Source organism: Papio anubis, unplaced genomic scaffold (assembly GCF_008728515.1).
Source record: "Papio anubis isolate 15944 unplaced genomic scaffold, Panubis1.0 scaffold163, whole genome shotgun sequence".
NCBI classification, from domain to species: Eukaryota; Metazoa; Chordata; class Mammalia; order Primates; family Cercopithecidae; genus Papio; species Papio anubis.
Window position 1 is genome coordinate 47,619 of NW_022161613.1, and position 12,894 is coordinate 60,512.

The 12,894-nt window shown below is 44.7% G+C and overlaps 1 protein-coding gene across 2 annotated transcripts in view; it reads left to right on the forward strand.

Moving 5' to 3' along the window:
• Positions 1-12,894, forward strand: part of LOC116268595 (actin-binding LIM protein 1-like) — a 114,063-nt gene that overhangs the window by 30,106 nt on the left and 71,063 nt on the right. Inside the window, exon 1 of one of the 2 annotated variants that reach the window (XM_031661459.1) lies at positions 1,852-2,023. The exons of the other annotated variant lie outside the window; for it this stretch is intronic. Within the exon in view, the coding sequence (XP_031517319.1) occupies positions 2,008-2,023 (16 nt within the window). The 5' untranslated portion in view covers positions 1,852-2,007. Of the gene's footprint in view, positions 1-1,851; positions 2,024-12,894 lie in introns of those variants that run through there. 2 annotated transcript variants of the gene reach the window in all.

Here is a 12,894-nt window from a genome sequence, read left to right on the forward strand (position 1 = left end):
CTTAAGTGAGATGCCGATGTAGTTAAACAGCAAAAATATGATAAAATAGATTCACCTGCTAGGCTCACAAAACAGCCTAATTCCAGCTCTCTGCAGTTAATTTTGCTTGTCAGCATCTCCTTAAAGGCTCTGAGGGTGATTAGGAGTGGGAAAGTAGACTAGTGCAGTTTCAGCCTTGAAAACTGGGGAACGTGAAGGGCTTGTTTCCTGGATGCTCTTGAACTCTGCCATCTCTCTGGACTGGAGGTCTAGTCGCTCTCATGCTTGGCTCATATTTATGAATGGAGGTTAGAGAAGCCGCTTAAACGCTCTTCAGTGCTTACACTCCAGCTGGCTGCTGACTTAGGGAAAACATGACCTTATGGGGCTGCCATGGGTGCGGGGAGTGGTGTGGGCGAAGTATGTCATCATAGAAAAGACAACCCAGGGGCTGGAGGGGACTTAGCTCTTCCTTACAGCCTGAGACACCTAAGCTATTAATAGTAAAGCCCTGAGTCACAGATGTAGGAATGTCACAGCTGCCTGAGATGTGCTACCGTTACACATCAGAAAACCAGCATTGAAGACCTACCCGAGATGAATGTGAAGAAATGGGCATTTTTCCCCCTTCTCCCCAGACCCACCAAATGTAGTTCATTTCAGCCATACACACCCTCTGAGTCAAAGAGGAGGCAGGTTGACTGACTTCATTCCTTTCTGTTCCCCTGGCTCTCTTAGACTCAACATGTTACAATATTTGCAGTAAATACCATCTAATACTGGCTGTGCATTCTGGTTCTGAAAGATGTGTTGGCCATCTGCTGCTCTCCCTGCCGTGTGATGTCTGGCTTTTTGTCTCTTGCTCATCCCATTTCTCCCACATGGTGGATGTATATGGCATGCGGTCGGGACCCCCTGAGCTGGATTTGGGAGACAGGGGCTGGAGTCGCGTGGGCATTGGCTTTGTGAGCCAGAAGTCCCCAGCTGACAGGACAGCAGGACAGGTCACAGGACAGCCCGTGACCCTGTGGGTCAGAAAACAAAAGCCTCCTCCGAGCTGCTGCTGGGGGGTCAGCTTTAGGCTGATTCCGGTGGTGGACCGTACTAGATGAGGCTATTTGTCCCTTAATCGTGACTAGAGTTCCTCCCTGGCATATGCACATCCAAGGGGCTTGTCTAAAAACTCCGATGAAACAGAGGGAGAAGGGGAAGTCAAAATCCCCCCTCAATGGATAGATCAGACTTTAACTTTGACCCTGAATTGGATCCTGGATAAGGAATAGAATCCTGAAAGATCCTCTTCCCGGGCTGTCTCTCACTGTCTCTACCTTCCCCCAACCCCATTCAGGTAGATTCTAGCGGGGAGCAGCCGTGCAAACCAAATGTCATTATTCATTTTTCGTAAGAAAGTGAACTTGAAATTGCCATTGGTGTCATTATTCTGTTTTTGTTTTACATTAAGGCCAATTTTATTTATCCAGTTTGCCTGAAAGAAGCCGTAGTAAAAACTGAAAGCGACTGTAACAGGGAGCCCATAAGCTAACCATTGACGAGTCGTACTAATTGGAATCGTCTCTAGCTGGTGCTCGGTCCTCCTCCTCCTGGCAATCATTTATCAGACTGTGGGAGGGGGCCAGCGTTCGGGAGCCTTTCATAGCCCGTCCTCGGCGCGAGGAATACAAGGTGGTGTCAGTGACCAGAGATTAGGACAGTGGAATTTTGCATTTGTTACAGCAGCAGCTGTAGCGAGTGGTTTCAGCCGCAGGGCAGAGTCCCCGAGCAGGGCGCGGCTGCAGCTCGGCGGGCGGGCGGCGGAGAGCGCGGGGGCGATCGCGGGGTGGGCGTGGGAGCGGGGCCCGCCGAGGCGGGGCGGGACTGGAGACCGCAGCCCCGGACCTCACAGGCTGATGCCGGGGCTTCTCCTGGCCGCCCGAGCGCCCGCGAATCTGTCTGCCGAGGCGCGCTTCCACTCCCAGAGTTTATTCCTCGTTCCTTCTTCAGTCCCGCTCGTCGGAGGACCCGGTTGCCATGGTGAAGGAAAAAGGTAATTATAAATATCGATCACTGTGCATGGTTGCAGAAGTTGGAATGGCACCGCAGGGCTCGGCCACCTAACGGGGAATGATCAATCGAAAGCCGGGCGGACATGTTCTCGGTGTGAGAAGCTCTGTATTGTGAAGTCTGGGTTTCCATCGAACCGAGACTTCGTTCAGAATCTTGAATTTCGCCACCGCAAAGGAAGCACATCCTATTTCTGGAGCACAGCTGAGCTCTGGGATGTGTGTCTCTTTTGATTGCTATTGCATTTTGAATTTTTTGTTGTGTTTGAGACTTGCCGTCTTGCCCCCCATCCCAACCATCATTCCCTTCCTCTCTTACCACCGCGCTCCACCAATCAATAAGTTAATTAACATATGTCATGAAAGGGCTCTTCCTGCCCGGGCTAGGCTGTGTGGTGCTGGGACATGCCCAGGCCTCGCTAGATCCGGCTGAAAGGAGAAGCTGGTCTGTTTTAAAGCCTTCAGGTGCTCTGCATGTATAACCTGTCATTTCAGTATTATTCCTAATCACTCCTCCAAACACCTTCTTAAAGGATGCTGCACATGGCAAAGGAAACTACATCACATCACAAGGAGAGTATTAAAAGGGAGAGGACAGGTGTGGCCTGAACAGGTGTACATTATTTATGCACTAGGCGTGGTCCTGAAATGGAAGGTACATCTTTCAGAATTGAATGATAGTTGAAATGATTTGTTTCTCCGGGAAATGTGAAAGAACACCGCAATGCTTGTTTTGAGTGATTCAAGTAATATATAAATACACCTTGTCTTAAGAAAGTAAAATGTTGCAGGAGAATAGGGAGGGGAAGTGAAAGCCCCTCACTTCTGCCTTGTCAGCTTCAATTCCCCTCTCCTCTCTAGAGATAAAATTGTTAATGGGTACTGTGTATCTTGCTAGACCTTTCTAGACCGGAATTAGAGACAGACAGACACATTTGAATATAAAAATTGAATCGTTCTATGATCATTTTTCTGTAACTTATTTTTTTCTCTTTTATTATGTCTTAGGGACCCTCACCAAATGATTTTATAATGTAAATAACCACTCTTTAATTTTGCTGTCTAGTACTCTTAGATTTATTGTCACATTTTCTTACCGTGGGGACGTTCTTTCCTCCCTAAACACAGACAGCTACTCTTTCAGGGCGGTCTTGAACCATTTCAATGACTTATCTGTGTTTCCTTTATCTTAAAGCTACTACAGGGAATCGATTTAAGATGAAAATGCTGAACTCAAGTTGATCCTTGTTGCTTGAAACTCCGTTTGCTTCTATTATACTAATGGATGGATTGACATACAGGATCCTCAGTGTAAAGGCTGCACCTCAGGACAAAAGAGAAATGTGATTGTGCTCTATTCACTCTGCTCCTGTAGATTTTTAGTAATCACATGCTGTAGCTGGTCTTTCAGTGGGTATATGGTAATTGAGTGAAATGATTCGGTGTGAATAAAGGTGCTTCTAATAATATTTCCACTCTTTTGGGAGTGCTTCCAGGAACCCTCAGTACCAAACACAGATGTTGACATTTACTGCAGGTCAGATCTCTTCATTTGTAGCTCCCACCCGACTATGACATGGCCCTCATCTCTGTTGCTAATGGATTTGAGTTTGTTTCCCTGATATGAGTAATTTATGAGTGACGGGAAAGGGAATTACAAAGCCATTTCTTCATTCCATTCCTGTGGGACTCTTGGAAGACCTAGGCTTGCTATATATGGTATATATTATAAATCAGTAGTCCTCAAATAGCAGCTCTTTTTCTAAGTCATTGTAGACTTTCCAAAGCTTAGATTGCCTGGGTTCACATTGCTCTACAAGTCAGTGGCCACCTTGTAACTGGAACACTTTAGACAGGCCACCGAGAGGTCACATACTAATATTATCTTAACCCTTAGCCACTGATTAAAGGCTGTTCTGTTTTTATTTTGAGGTCTGTGTCAGTCCACACCACTGCTTTCTGATTGCACTGACCTCAGCCCTCAACAGAGAAAGGCAGGTTTGTTTCGTTTTGTTTCATTTTTTGTTTGTTTGTTTGCTTTTGGTAGTTACACAAGGGCTTCCATAGAAAAAAGGGAACTTGATCATAGCCCTTAAAGTGAGAAAGGCACTGGGGATTGTTTAGTCCATGCATTCATCCTAGAGATGAGAAAACTGGGGATCAGAAAGGGTAAGTAAGTTGCTCAAGGTCACACAGCAGATCGTAGACAAAGTGCTCATTCTCTGTGTCTTATCACCCAGTGGAGGAGAGACCATAGTTGCCAGTGTGTTGACAGCTGCTGTCTCTGTCACAAGATGGTGAGCCTTTCAGGAGTGGCACTGTGTCTCCATCTTTAACTTTCCAGTGCATAGCTTAGTGTCTCCCGCACCGTAGATCAGCAAACAACTAAAACAGGTTGGCCCGTTGTCAGAGCTGGAACAGGAAACTGTGTCTTCTTGATTCGGAAACTTCTCCAATCCTCTCCATTTCTTCTTGTTCACAGAAAAGCCTAGCTCCTTCCTTCCTTGTGGAGCTGTCAGGAATCAACTTGAGGAGACTCAGGTCCTGGCAGTGTCCATCCCGAGGAACATGGCTGGCCCCAGGGGGAGTGGCATAGACTCTGTTGTGCTTGCCACTTAGAGCTCACACTGGCTTGCCTCATAGTTTTCTCTCTAGGATAAGATACCTGGTTTGGGGCTGACATGGGCTGGAGAGAAAGCACACTGGCTGATTGCCTCCACTAGTGTGGAGTGGCATTTGCTGACATCCTTTGACCTCATTATCTTTTGTTCTCCTGACCAGGTACCCATTCACTTCCAGCTGCAGACACTTACTGATTCCAGAATCTTGATGAAATGGTTATTTCTCTTATGTCTTCAAGGGTACCTTACCCTTGCTGTATCCTGTAACAGAGAAGCACAGGAGATTTCTGCGGGTTTATCTGTCAATAACTGCCTTCCTAAATAGATGCTCGTCAATCTGTACTCCAGAGGCTCACTATACTCATTTAAAAAGCTGTAATTGTCTAGCTAATGTGTGTTCCAGTACAAGTTTTAAGAATACAAAAGGGATTTATTATTTATCTTTGTTACAGAAAATAAAAATAAGCAACTGTTAGAGATTAAGCTCTATAAACACTTAGTTTAAATAATAAAGAATGCTTATGGTTTGGAAACCATGTGAAAAGACTAAGAATTTAGCCACAAGACAAACTTCAAGGTAAATAGAATTTTACATTTAGGCACATCAGATTTTGTTTGTTTTGTTTTGTTTCCTGGAAGTTTTCTGACATTGTTGGATGGCCCAACTCACTTTTGGGATAGAGCAGGACCCAGTGAAACTCATTCCAGTGTCTAAGTGGAAGGATGTTCACCTTCCACCCGACATTCATGTGTGTAGGGACACACACACACACATACCCACAAGGCAAATACTTTCTCTAGAGCAAGATTTTTCAACCTCAGCATCACTGATATTTTGAGAGATAATTCTTTGTGATTCTGTCTTGTGCATTGTATGATGTTTAGCAGCAATCCTGACCTCTACATACCAGCAGCACTGACTTCCTACTCATGACAATCAAATATGTCTCCAGACATTAGCAAATGCCCTTTGGGGAACAGAATTGCTCCAGTTTAGAACTACAGCTGTAGAGAGCAATGGGGTGCTAAGACACCTTGGTCACAGTTCTCTTTAAGGTTTAGTTTAATGGATTCCCTTGAGCACAGAGGGTGACAGATGTGAACAATTTGTCCTTTTTTTTTTGAAACAGAGTTTCACTCTTGTTGCCCAGGCTGGAGTGCAATGGCCCTGTCTCAGCTTACTGCAACCTCTGCCTCCCAGGTTTAAGTGATTCTCCTGCTTCAGCCTCCTGAGTAGCTGGGATTACAGGTGTGCACCACCACGCCTGGCTGATTTTGTACTTTTAGTAGAAATGGGGTTTCACCATGTTGGCCAGGTTGGTCTCAAACTGCTGACCTCAGGTGATCTGCCCGTCTCGGCCTCACTAAAGTGCTGGGATTACAGGCATGAGCCACCGTGCCCGGACTAAGATGTGAGCAATTTGTATGGGAAGTCAATCAGACCACCATAACTCCTCCTTGATGCCATTTAGCTTTTGGCAGAAACAGATGCTTCAAATACTAAAGCTGCAGAAGGACTAATAAAGGCCTTCCTCCTTATTTATGGGCCTTATTTCCCAGCTCATTTCAGTTGCTGAAAATGGAATAATCCTCTTCATCAACGTAGACATGTCTACAGAGATGTTCTAGCTTAGTTCTTTCTTTTCCTTTAGGATTCTGTAAGCCCCATTCTGGTCAGGAAACTTCCCTATTCTGTTATCATCTCCTGCTTGCCCTTTCTGTGTTAGGCAAAGTGCTGGGTACTCAGGAAGCTCTCAAGGGTTCCGAAGATACAACAGCTGCCCTCTGCTTCTTTACCACCTATCGAGGAAGTGAATAAGCTCACGAATAACTCCTATTACATAGATGTTTAAAGAGGCATTGGTCCAGTGCTCTGGCAGGTCAAAGGTGGGAGATTTAGCTTCCAAGTATGCTGATCAGGAGAGCTCCCTGAAGCAGGCATCTCTTAAACTGAGGATTTAAAGGTTGGGGATATGTGGACATATAATACATTGAAATGAAAAGAGAATGGTAGATTGGAGAGAAGCCACCACATTAGAATTGATGGGGCCTGACAGCAGGTTGGGTGGTTGTAATGAGAAGAATTCAGAACAAATGATCTTAAAGTTTTGAGTCCAAGTAGCTCAGGTATCAGTTTGCTAGTGGCACTGTAACAAAGTACCACAGACTGAGCGGCTTAAACCACAGAAATGTATTGTCTCATAGTTCTGGAAGCTGCAAGCCTGAGGTCAAGGTGTTGGCTGAGTTGATTCCTTCTGAGGACTGTCAGGAGAATCTGTCCTATGCTTCTCCCCTGGCTTCTGGACATTTGCTGGTAATCTTTGGTGTTCCTTGGCTTGTAAAAGCAACTACCTTCCTGTTCACAGGGCATTCTCCCTATGTGCCTATCTGACTCCATGTTTCCCCTTTATAAAAGGACACCAGTCCCAATGGATTAAGGCCCACCCTAATGATCTCATTTTGACTTGATCACCACTGTAAAGACCCTATCTCCAAATAGGACCACATTCTGAGACACTGGGGGTTTGGACTTCAATAGATGAGTTTGCAGGGTGATGCAATCTAACCCATTACACGCAGGCATCAGTGTTAGATGTGGCTAGGCTTGGGAAGGAGGACTGAAGAGGAGCAGAGTGGAATCAGATGTGGGGTGGGAGAGAGTTGTTAGTGGTGAAGAGGAAGGGAGGAGGTCGGTGGGAGGAAGGAGATGAGCTCAGTTTTATAGACCTTAAGCCAGTGATGCGGATAAAGGACTGAGGGATGATTAGAAGTGAGTAGTCCAGTTCGTACCTCTTGGGCAGACTCTGAGATTTCTTGGCCGATTTGTACAAGCTTGCTACAATCTACCTTAAGGAAGATAACATTAGAAACAGGCCTTGCTTTCCCTTTGGAATAACAGGAGGCATTCAGATGTTAGGCATCAACAGGGAAGCCAACACTACACCTTTCTGCCTCAAGCTGCTGGGTCCAGCACCCTTTATGGTTTGGAAGCAGCCCCTTCCTGCCACATCTAAAAGCCACTGCAGCCTTGTTCTTGGCAGCTCCTCAGAACAGTGGTATACTGTGTCTCAGATGTGACCTACACCCTGGCACCAACGTAATCCTTTTAGGACACTGAATCATCATATTTCCCAGCTCAAAAACCCAAACAAATGACAAGGTAAGGTTCCAAGCTTCCTGCTTGTCATGCAGGGTTCTCTTCAAGTCCTTAAAATACCTCCTCCCTGCTTCCGTCTAAAAAAATGTTCTTCTAAACCAGTCTTATTTTCATTTTAATGTTATTATTAAATCTGTCAGTGATTGAACACATATTAAATGGCAGAGCTTCATATACACTGTCTTGAATCTTCGAACCCATGAAGGTAAGTAGTATCTTCCCCCTAATAGGTGAGGGAAAGGAGACTCACAGGAGGTCAGAGATCACTTAGTTATCATGTAGAAAAGCTAAGCTTTCTATCCATTTTTCTGCCTACAGTGCTAATGTCCACCCTGAGCCCTTTTACCTTTTGAATGACCACAGGGGTGGTATTTTCCACTCTAACCTCAGTCATACTGTCTCCCCACCTTGTGAGACATACTGTACCCCCGTTTTATGTATTTATCGAAGATCTAACTCAAGTTTGGCTTCCTTATAGAACTCCTCGAAGGCCCATCCCTTCTGTGAATTCTTCTAGAATTACTCTGTGCACCTAAGTAAACACCAGATAAACAACAGTCATCACCTGTGCAACTTAGGACAGTGCTCTTTCTCTCAAGTATTTGACTTCATATACAGTCTTGTAAAACAGCCTTAGGAGCTGTGAAGTGTTGCTGCCTCTAATGCTATCTGCCCTCCCAAAACACACAGTCACACAGACACTCAGATGCATGCACGCTGCCTGGTGTAATCAACACCCACTTCTGTTCCATCCTCAGAAAGGCTAAGAAAGGTAGGTCTTTCACTGTGGGTAATAATTCCTCATGTGTGCAATGACTATTGAGTCAGTATCCAGACATCCTCTTTCACATATGCTGGCCACTCCTAGCCACAGCTTGAATTTTAATGCCTCACCCCTACCTGCCCTTGGATTGTCTTAACTTCAAAAGCTCCAGTCTTTTAAAGGAGATACCACCAACAAGGACATTTCCTAAGTAGGGTCTAAAGGGAAGTGATAGATTAAAGGAGACCTACAAGGCTACAAATTTCAGAATAAATTGTTCTTGATCAGTGACTTGTTCACACTACTCAACTGTGAATTTCCCGTCTTTGTGGGGAGGGGTGGTTCAGTTTTTGTCATCATATTCCGCTTCAGAGAAAGCAATCCAAGTGTGAATTGCTCGTACTATTTTATAAATGAAAGTGCTACTCTTACCAAGAAGTGTAGTTCTGCTTAGTTTATCTTCATTCCAGAGGTACTGTCTGAATAATGGGATTTCCAAAGCTAAGGGAAAGGATTTCACATGTTTAAAAAAAAAAAAAAAAAAAGCATAGCAAATCCCCTGCCCTCTGACACCTACTTATTGATGTCTAATAAATGTTTATCCAGAGAGAAAAAGATGTCACTTCTACAATATAAATAAATATGAGAGAAGGAACACATAGACTTGAATGCATTCAAAGCTCTTGAGGGCAATTTTTGATGACAGGAATGGAGTCAAGAATATGTAGACAGTGGGCATCTGAAATGGAAGTTGGGCCTCATCTATTGTTAGCTACTCCCAGACTTTGGAGATGGTGTTGCTTCTTACCTTTCCCATGCCAGGCCAAATGACCAGGAAGGATGAACAACTTGTATTGCATCACAGAGAGTTCCTTTTAAAGAGCGACACATTGACTTTCCCAAATTCCTGCAGAAGATGTGCTGCAGGAGACTCACCCCACCAAGAAGCGTATCTTGGCATTTGATTCATTTTGAGGAGGTGGCCCTCTTTGCCATCGTATTCACAGCCCTGGGGGTCAAGAAAGAGGATCCTGATATTGTTGGCTTCTCCTATGCCAAAGTCAAAGTGCTGAGTGTTTTCCTGAGCCAGCATTAAAGAGCCAGAGAACTTTTCAGAAGGTTCAGTGATCAGTGAGTGGTGCAGGATTTCTTCCCATTGTGGTTGAGTTTGATCCGGGCACACCACAGTAAAAACCAACCCAGCTTCCTATTTCATTGTGTGTTTGTCTGATGGTGACTCATACTGAGAGGTATGTTTATCCCAAACTGGCAGGAGCTGTGTATTCAAGGGCAAATTTTGTTAACAGTGGGGAGAGTGAATATTTGTTATGCATGACCTCTTTACTCTGAAACATTGTATTTGTGCTCAGACTGACATAATTAATGCTATTATGGTCCAGTGTCCCCTGGGGGTGGACCAGGGGTGAGTTTGTGTGTCCCTGTTGCAATCAAACAGGCTGGCTTGTTTGAATACTTGCATTTAACTATGAAGATCCTGGCTTTTTTAATACTTCTAAGGAAATTACTGTCTAGGACAGGGCTTCTCAAATTTCAGCTGGGATCAGAATCACGTGGAAGGCTTGTGAAAACACAGATTTCTGGGCCCTGCCATCAGAGTTTCTGATTCAGTGGGTCTGGGAGAAGGCCTGAGATTTGGCGTTTCTAACACTTCCCAGATAATGTTGATGTTCTTGATTCAGGGACCACACTTTGACACTGTGCAGGTAATCTGTGGTTTCTGTGGGTAAAATGACCAGCCCTACCAGTGGGTAACTCAAAATTTTTATATGAATTTTTATGAAGAGAAGCTACTTTGCTTCTTCATTCCCTTTTGCAAATTTCATCTTGCTCACCGTGCACAGATGGCAAAAAGAAGGTAAAGAACCTCACTGTCACTCTGGCGCTCCTGCAGGATGAAACAAAGCCATGTTTCATAATGAAGCAGACCTATGAGATCCCAGTGGCCAAGAAACTGCTGTCAGTGTATGATACTGGGAGCAAAGGTTGGCAGGAAGTTTAAGGTATTTTTTCATGGGGGTGAGTTGGGGCTCAGCATGACTTGGAGAAGGCAACATTAATTCAGAATGAAGGCACAGGTGTGCATATTCTGCAGGTGTCGTTCCTGTCTCCAAGACTTAGGTGAGCATGTTTACCTGGAATCGTAGAGCTGTTTGGAATTTTTGGGTAAAAGTTCATTAGCAACACAAAAATTAGCCAGGCATGGTGATGCATGCCTGTAGTCTCAGCTACTCAGGAAGCTGAGGTGGGAGGATGGCTTGAGCCCAGGAGGCAGAGGTTGCAGTGAGCTGAAATCACCATGCACTCCAGCCTGAGCAGTAGAGCCAGACCTTGTCTCAGAAAACAAACAAAAAAAAAAGTAAAAGAGTTCATCAGCTATCTTGGCTCACAAAGGCTACCACTCCCTCTTTAATCTTTGAGGAATTAAAATATGTTATTTAGGCTCAGAGTGTTTCATTTACTACCACTGTACAGTATTTACTGTTCATTTGGTGGAAGTAGATCATCATAAAGTCCTTTATCCTCCTTGTCTTTATGCTGAACAGGTGAGAAGAAGGAAGAAGAGGAGGGTTTGGTCCTGCTGTCTCAGGGGTGGCAGAGGTAGAAGAAAATCTGTGTGCAAGGGGATCTGTGCAGTTCAAACCCTTGTTGTTCAAGAGTCAACTGCATTCTGTCTATGTTCTAGTAGTCTTTATTTTTTCTTCTGTTTATTTCTGTTGTTCTCTATTTAAGAAAAGTGGGTCAGATACAGTGGCTTATACCTATAATCCCAGCACTTTGGAAGGCTGAAGCAGGCAGATCGCTTGAGCCTGGGAGTGTGAGACTCTGTCTCTACCAAAAAAAAAAAAAAAAAATCCCCCCCCCGCCAAAAAATTAGCCAGGCATGGTGGTGTGTGCCTGTATTCCCAGCTACTTAAGAGGCTGCAGTGGTGGGAGGATCATCTGAGCCTGGAAGTCGAGGCTGCAATGAGCCAAGGGCATACCATTGCGCTCCAGCCCGGGCAATAGAGTGAGACCCTGTCTCAAAAAAAAAAAAAAAAAAAGAAAAGTGGATCGTAGGAAAAGGTGTCAAGGTTATTCCTCACTGGAGTGTCTGATGGGGAATGGGAGAGAAGGCTGAGTACTCCCTTCCTGGAAAAATGATAGGGGCTCTGGGTGCCCGGGTCCATGGAGGGTCTCGTAGTGACACATGAGCTAGGTGGGTATCCACCGGACTGCTGCCATATGCCACTTGAGGGACCCCTTCTGAATGGCCATCAAGGAGCAGTTTTAGGAGTGATGGTGATTGGAATCTGCAGGACGAGAGCCCAGTTATGCTGAGCACTATAAAGAAGGAGTGGATGCCCCTCTGTCCCTGCTTACCTGGAAAATGCTACCACTTCTGATATGTATAGAGGTCCTAGCCTAAAACTGAGAAATAGCAATGAGTTGTGGCAAAGGGCTTCTAGTAGTGGCCTGATCACATTACAATTTTCTTGAGGTCTCTTATCTGTGAGGCACTTCGAGAATAACCCGACACACTGAAAAGATCCTACCGTTAGTGGATGAATGGGTTAGCAGGTGTAGAGAGGGATGCTGATGGAGAATGCAAAATGGAGGGGACACCAGGTGATAGAAGGGGGATGAACAATCTTCTATGGAGGTTCTAAGGAAGGAAGGGCTACAGTCCCAAGAGAATCAGAAAAGGCTTTATGGAAAGGGGGCATTTAAGATTGGTATTTGAGGAGTTCTGTAGATTTCTTAATGTTGGGGATGGTGTTTGATTCAACTTGTATTCATTACACAGTGTCTGCTCCATAGTAAGCACTCACTGAATGTTGAATGAACTAACAAGTGAATGAATGAGGTGTATGGGTTGGGGAGATTATTCTTATTTGGGAAATGTTTTTTAAGAATCTAATATGAGATAAGCCATCTAGATATAGCAACAAATAAAATGCAGTTCTTGACTGGAAAGCACTCACTTTCTAGCAAGAAATGGACACACATAGATAAGTCATTATGATACAATGTGAAATGTACCCAAAGGGGAACTATGAAAGTCATATGGGACTGCAGGACAGAAAGTGATTAATGCTGTTGGGTGGTCACGGAAGACTGGGCTTTGAAGGATGAACAGGAATAGTGGATAAAAAGAGGATTGAGAGAAAGGGACTCACATGGGTAAAACAGAAGGAATAAAGTATGGCTGCTGTCTGAGGAGATGCAAGCAGCTCAGTTTAGCCTTTTGGCCACGTGATACAGCAGTGGACATAAGGAGAGGTAAGTGGGGAACTTCGTGGGTCACATGGAACT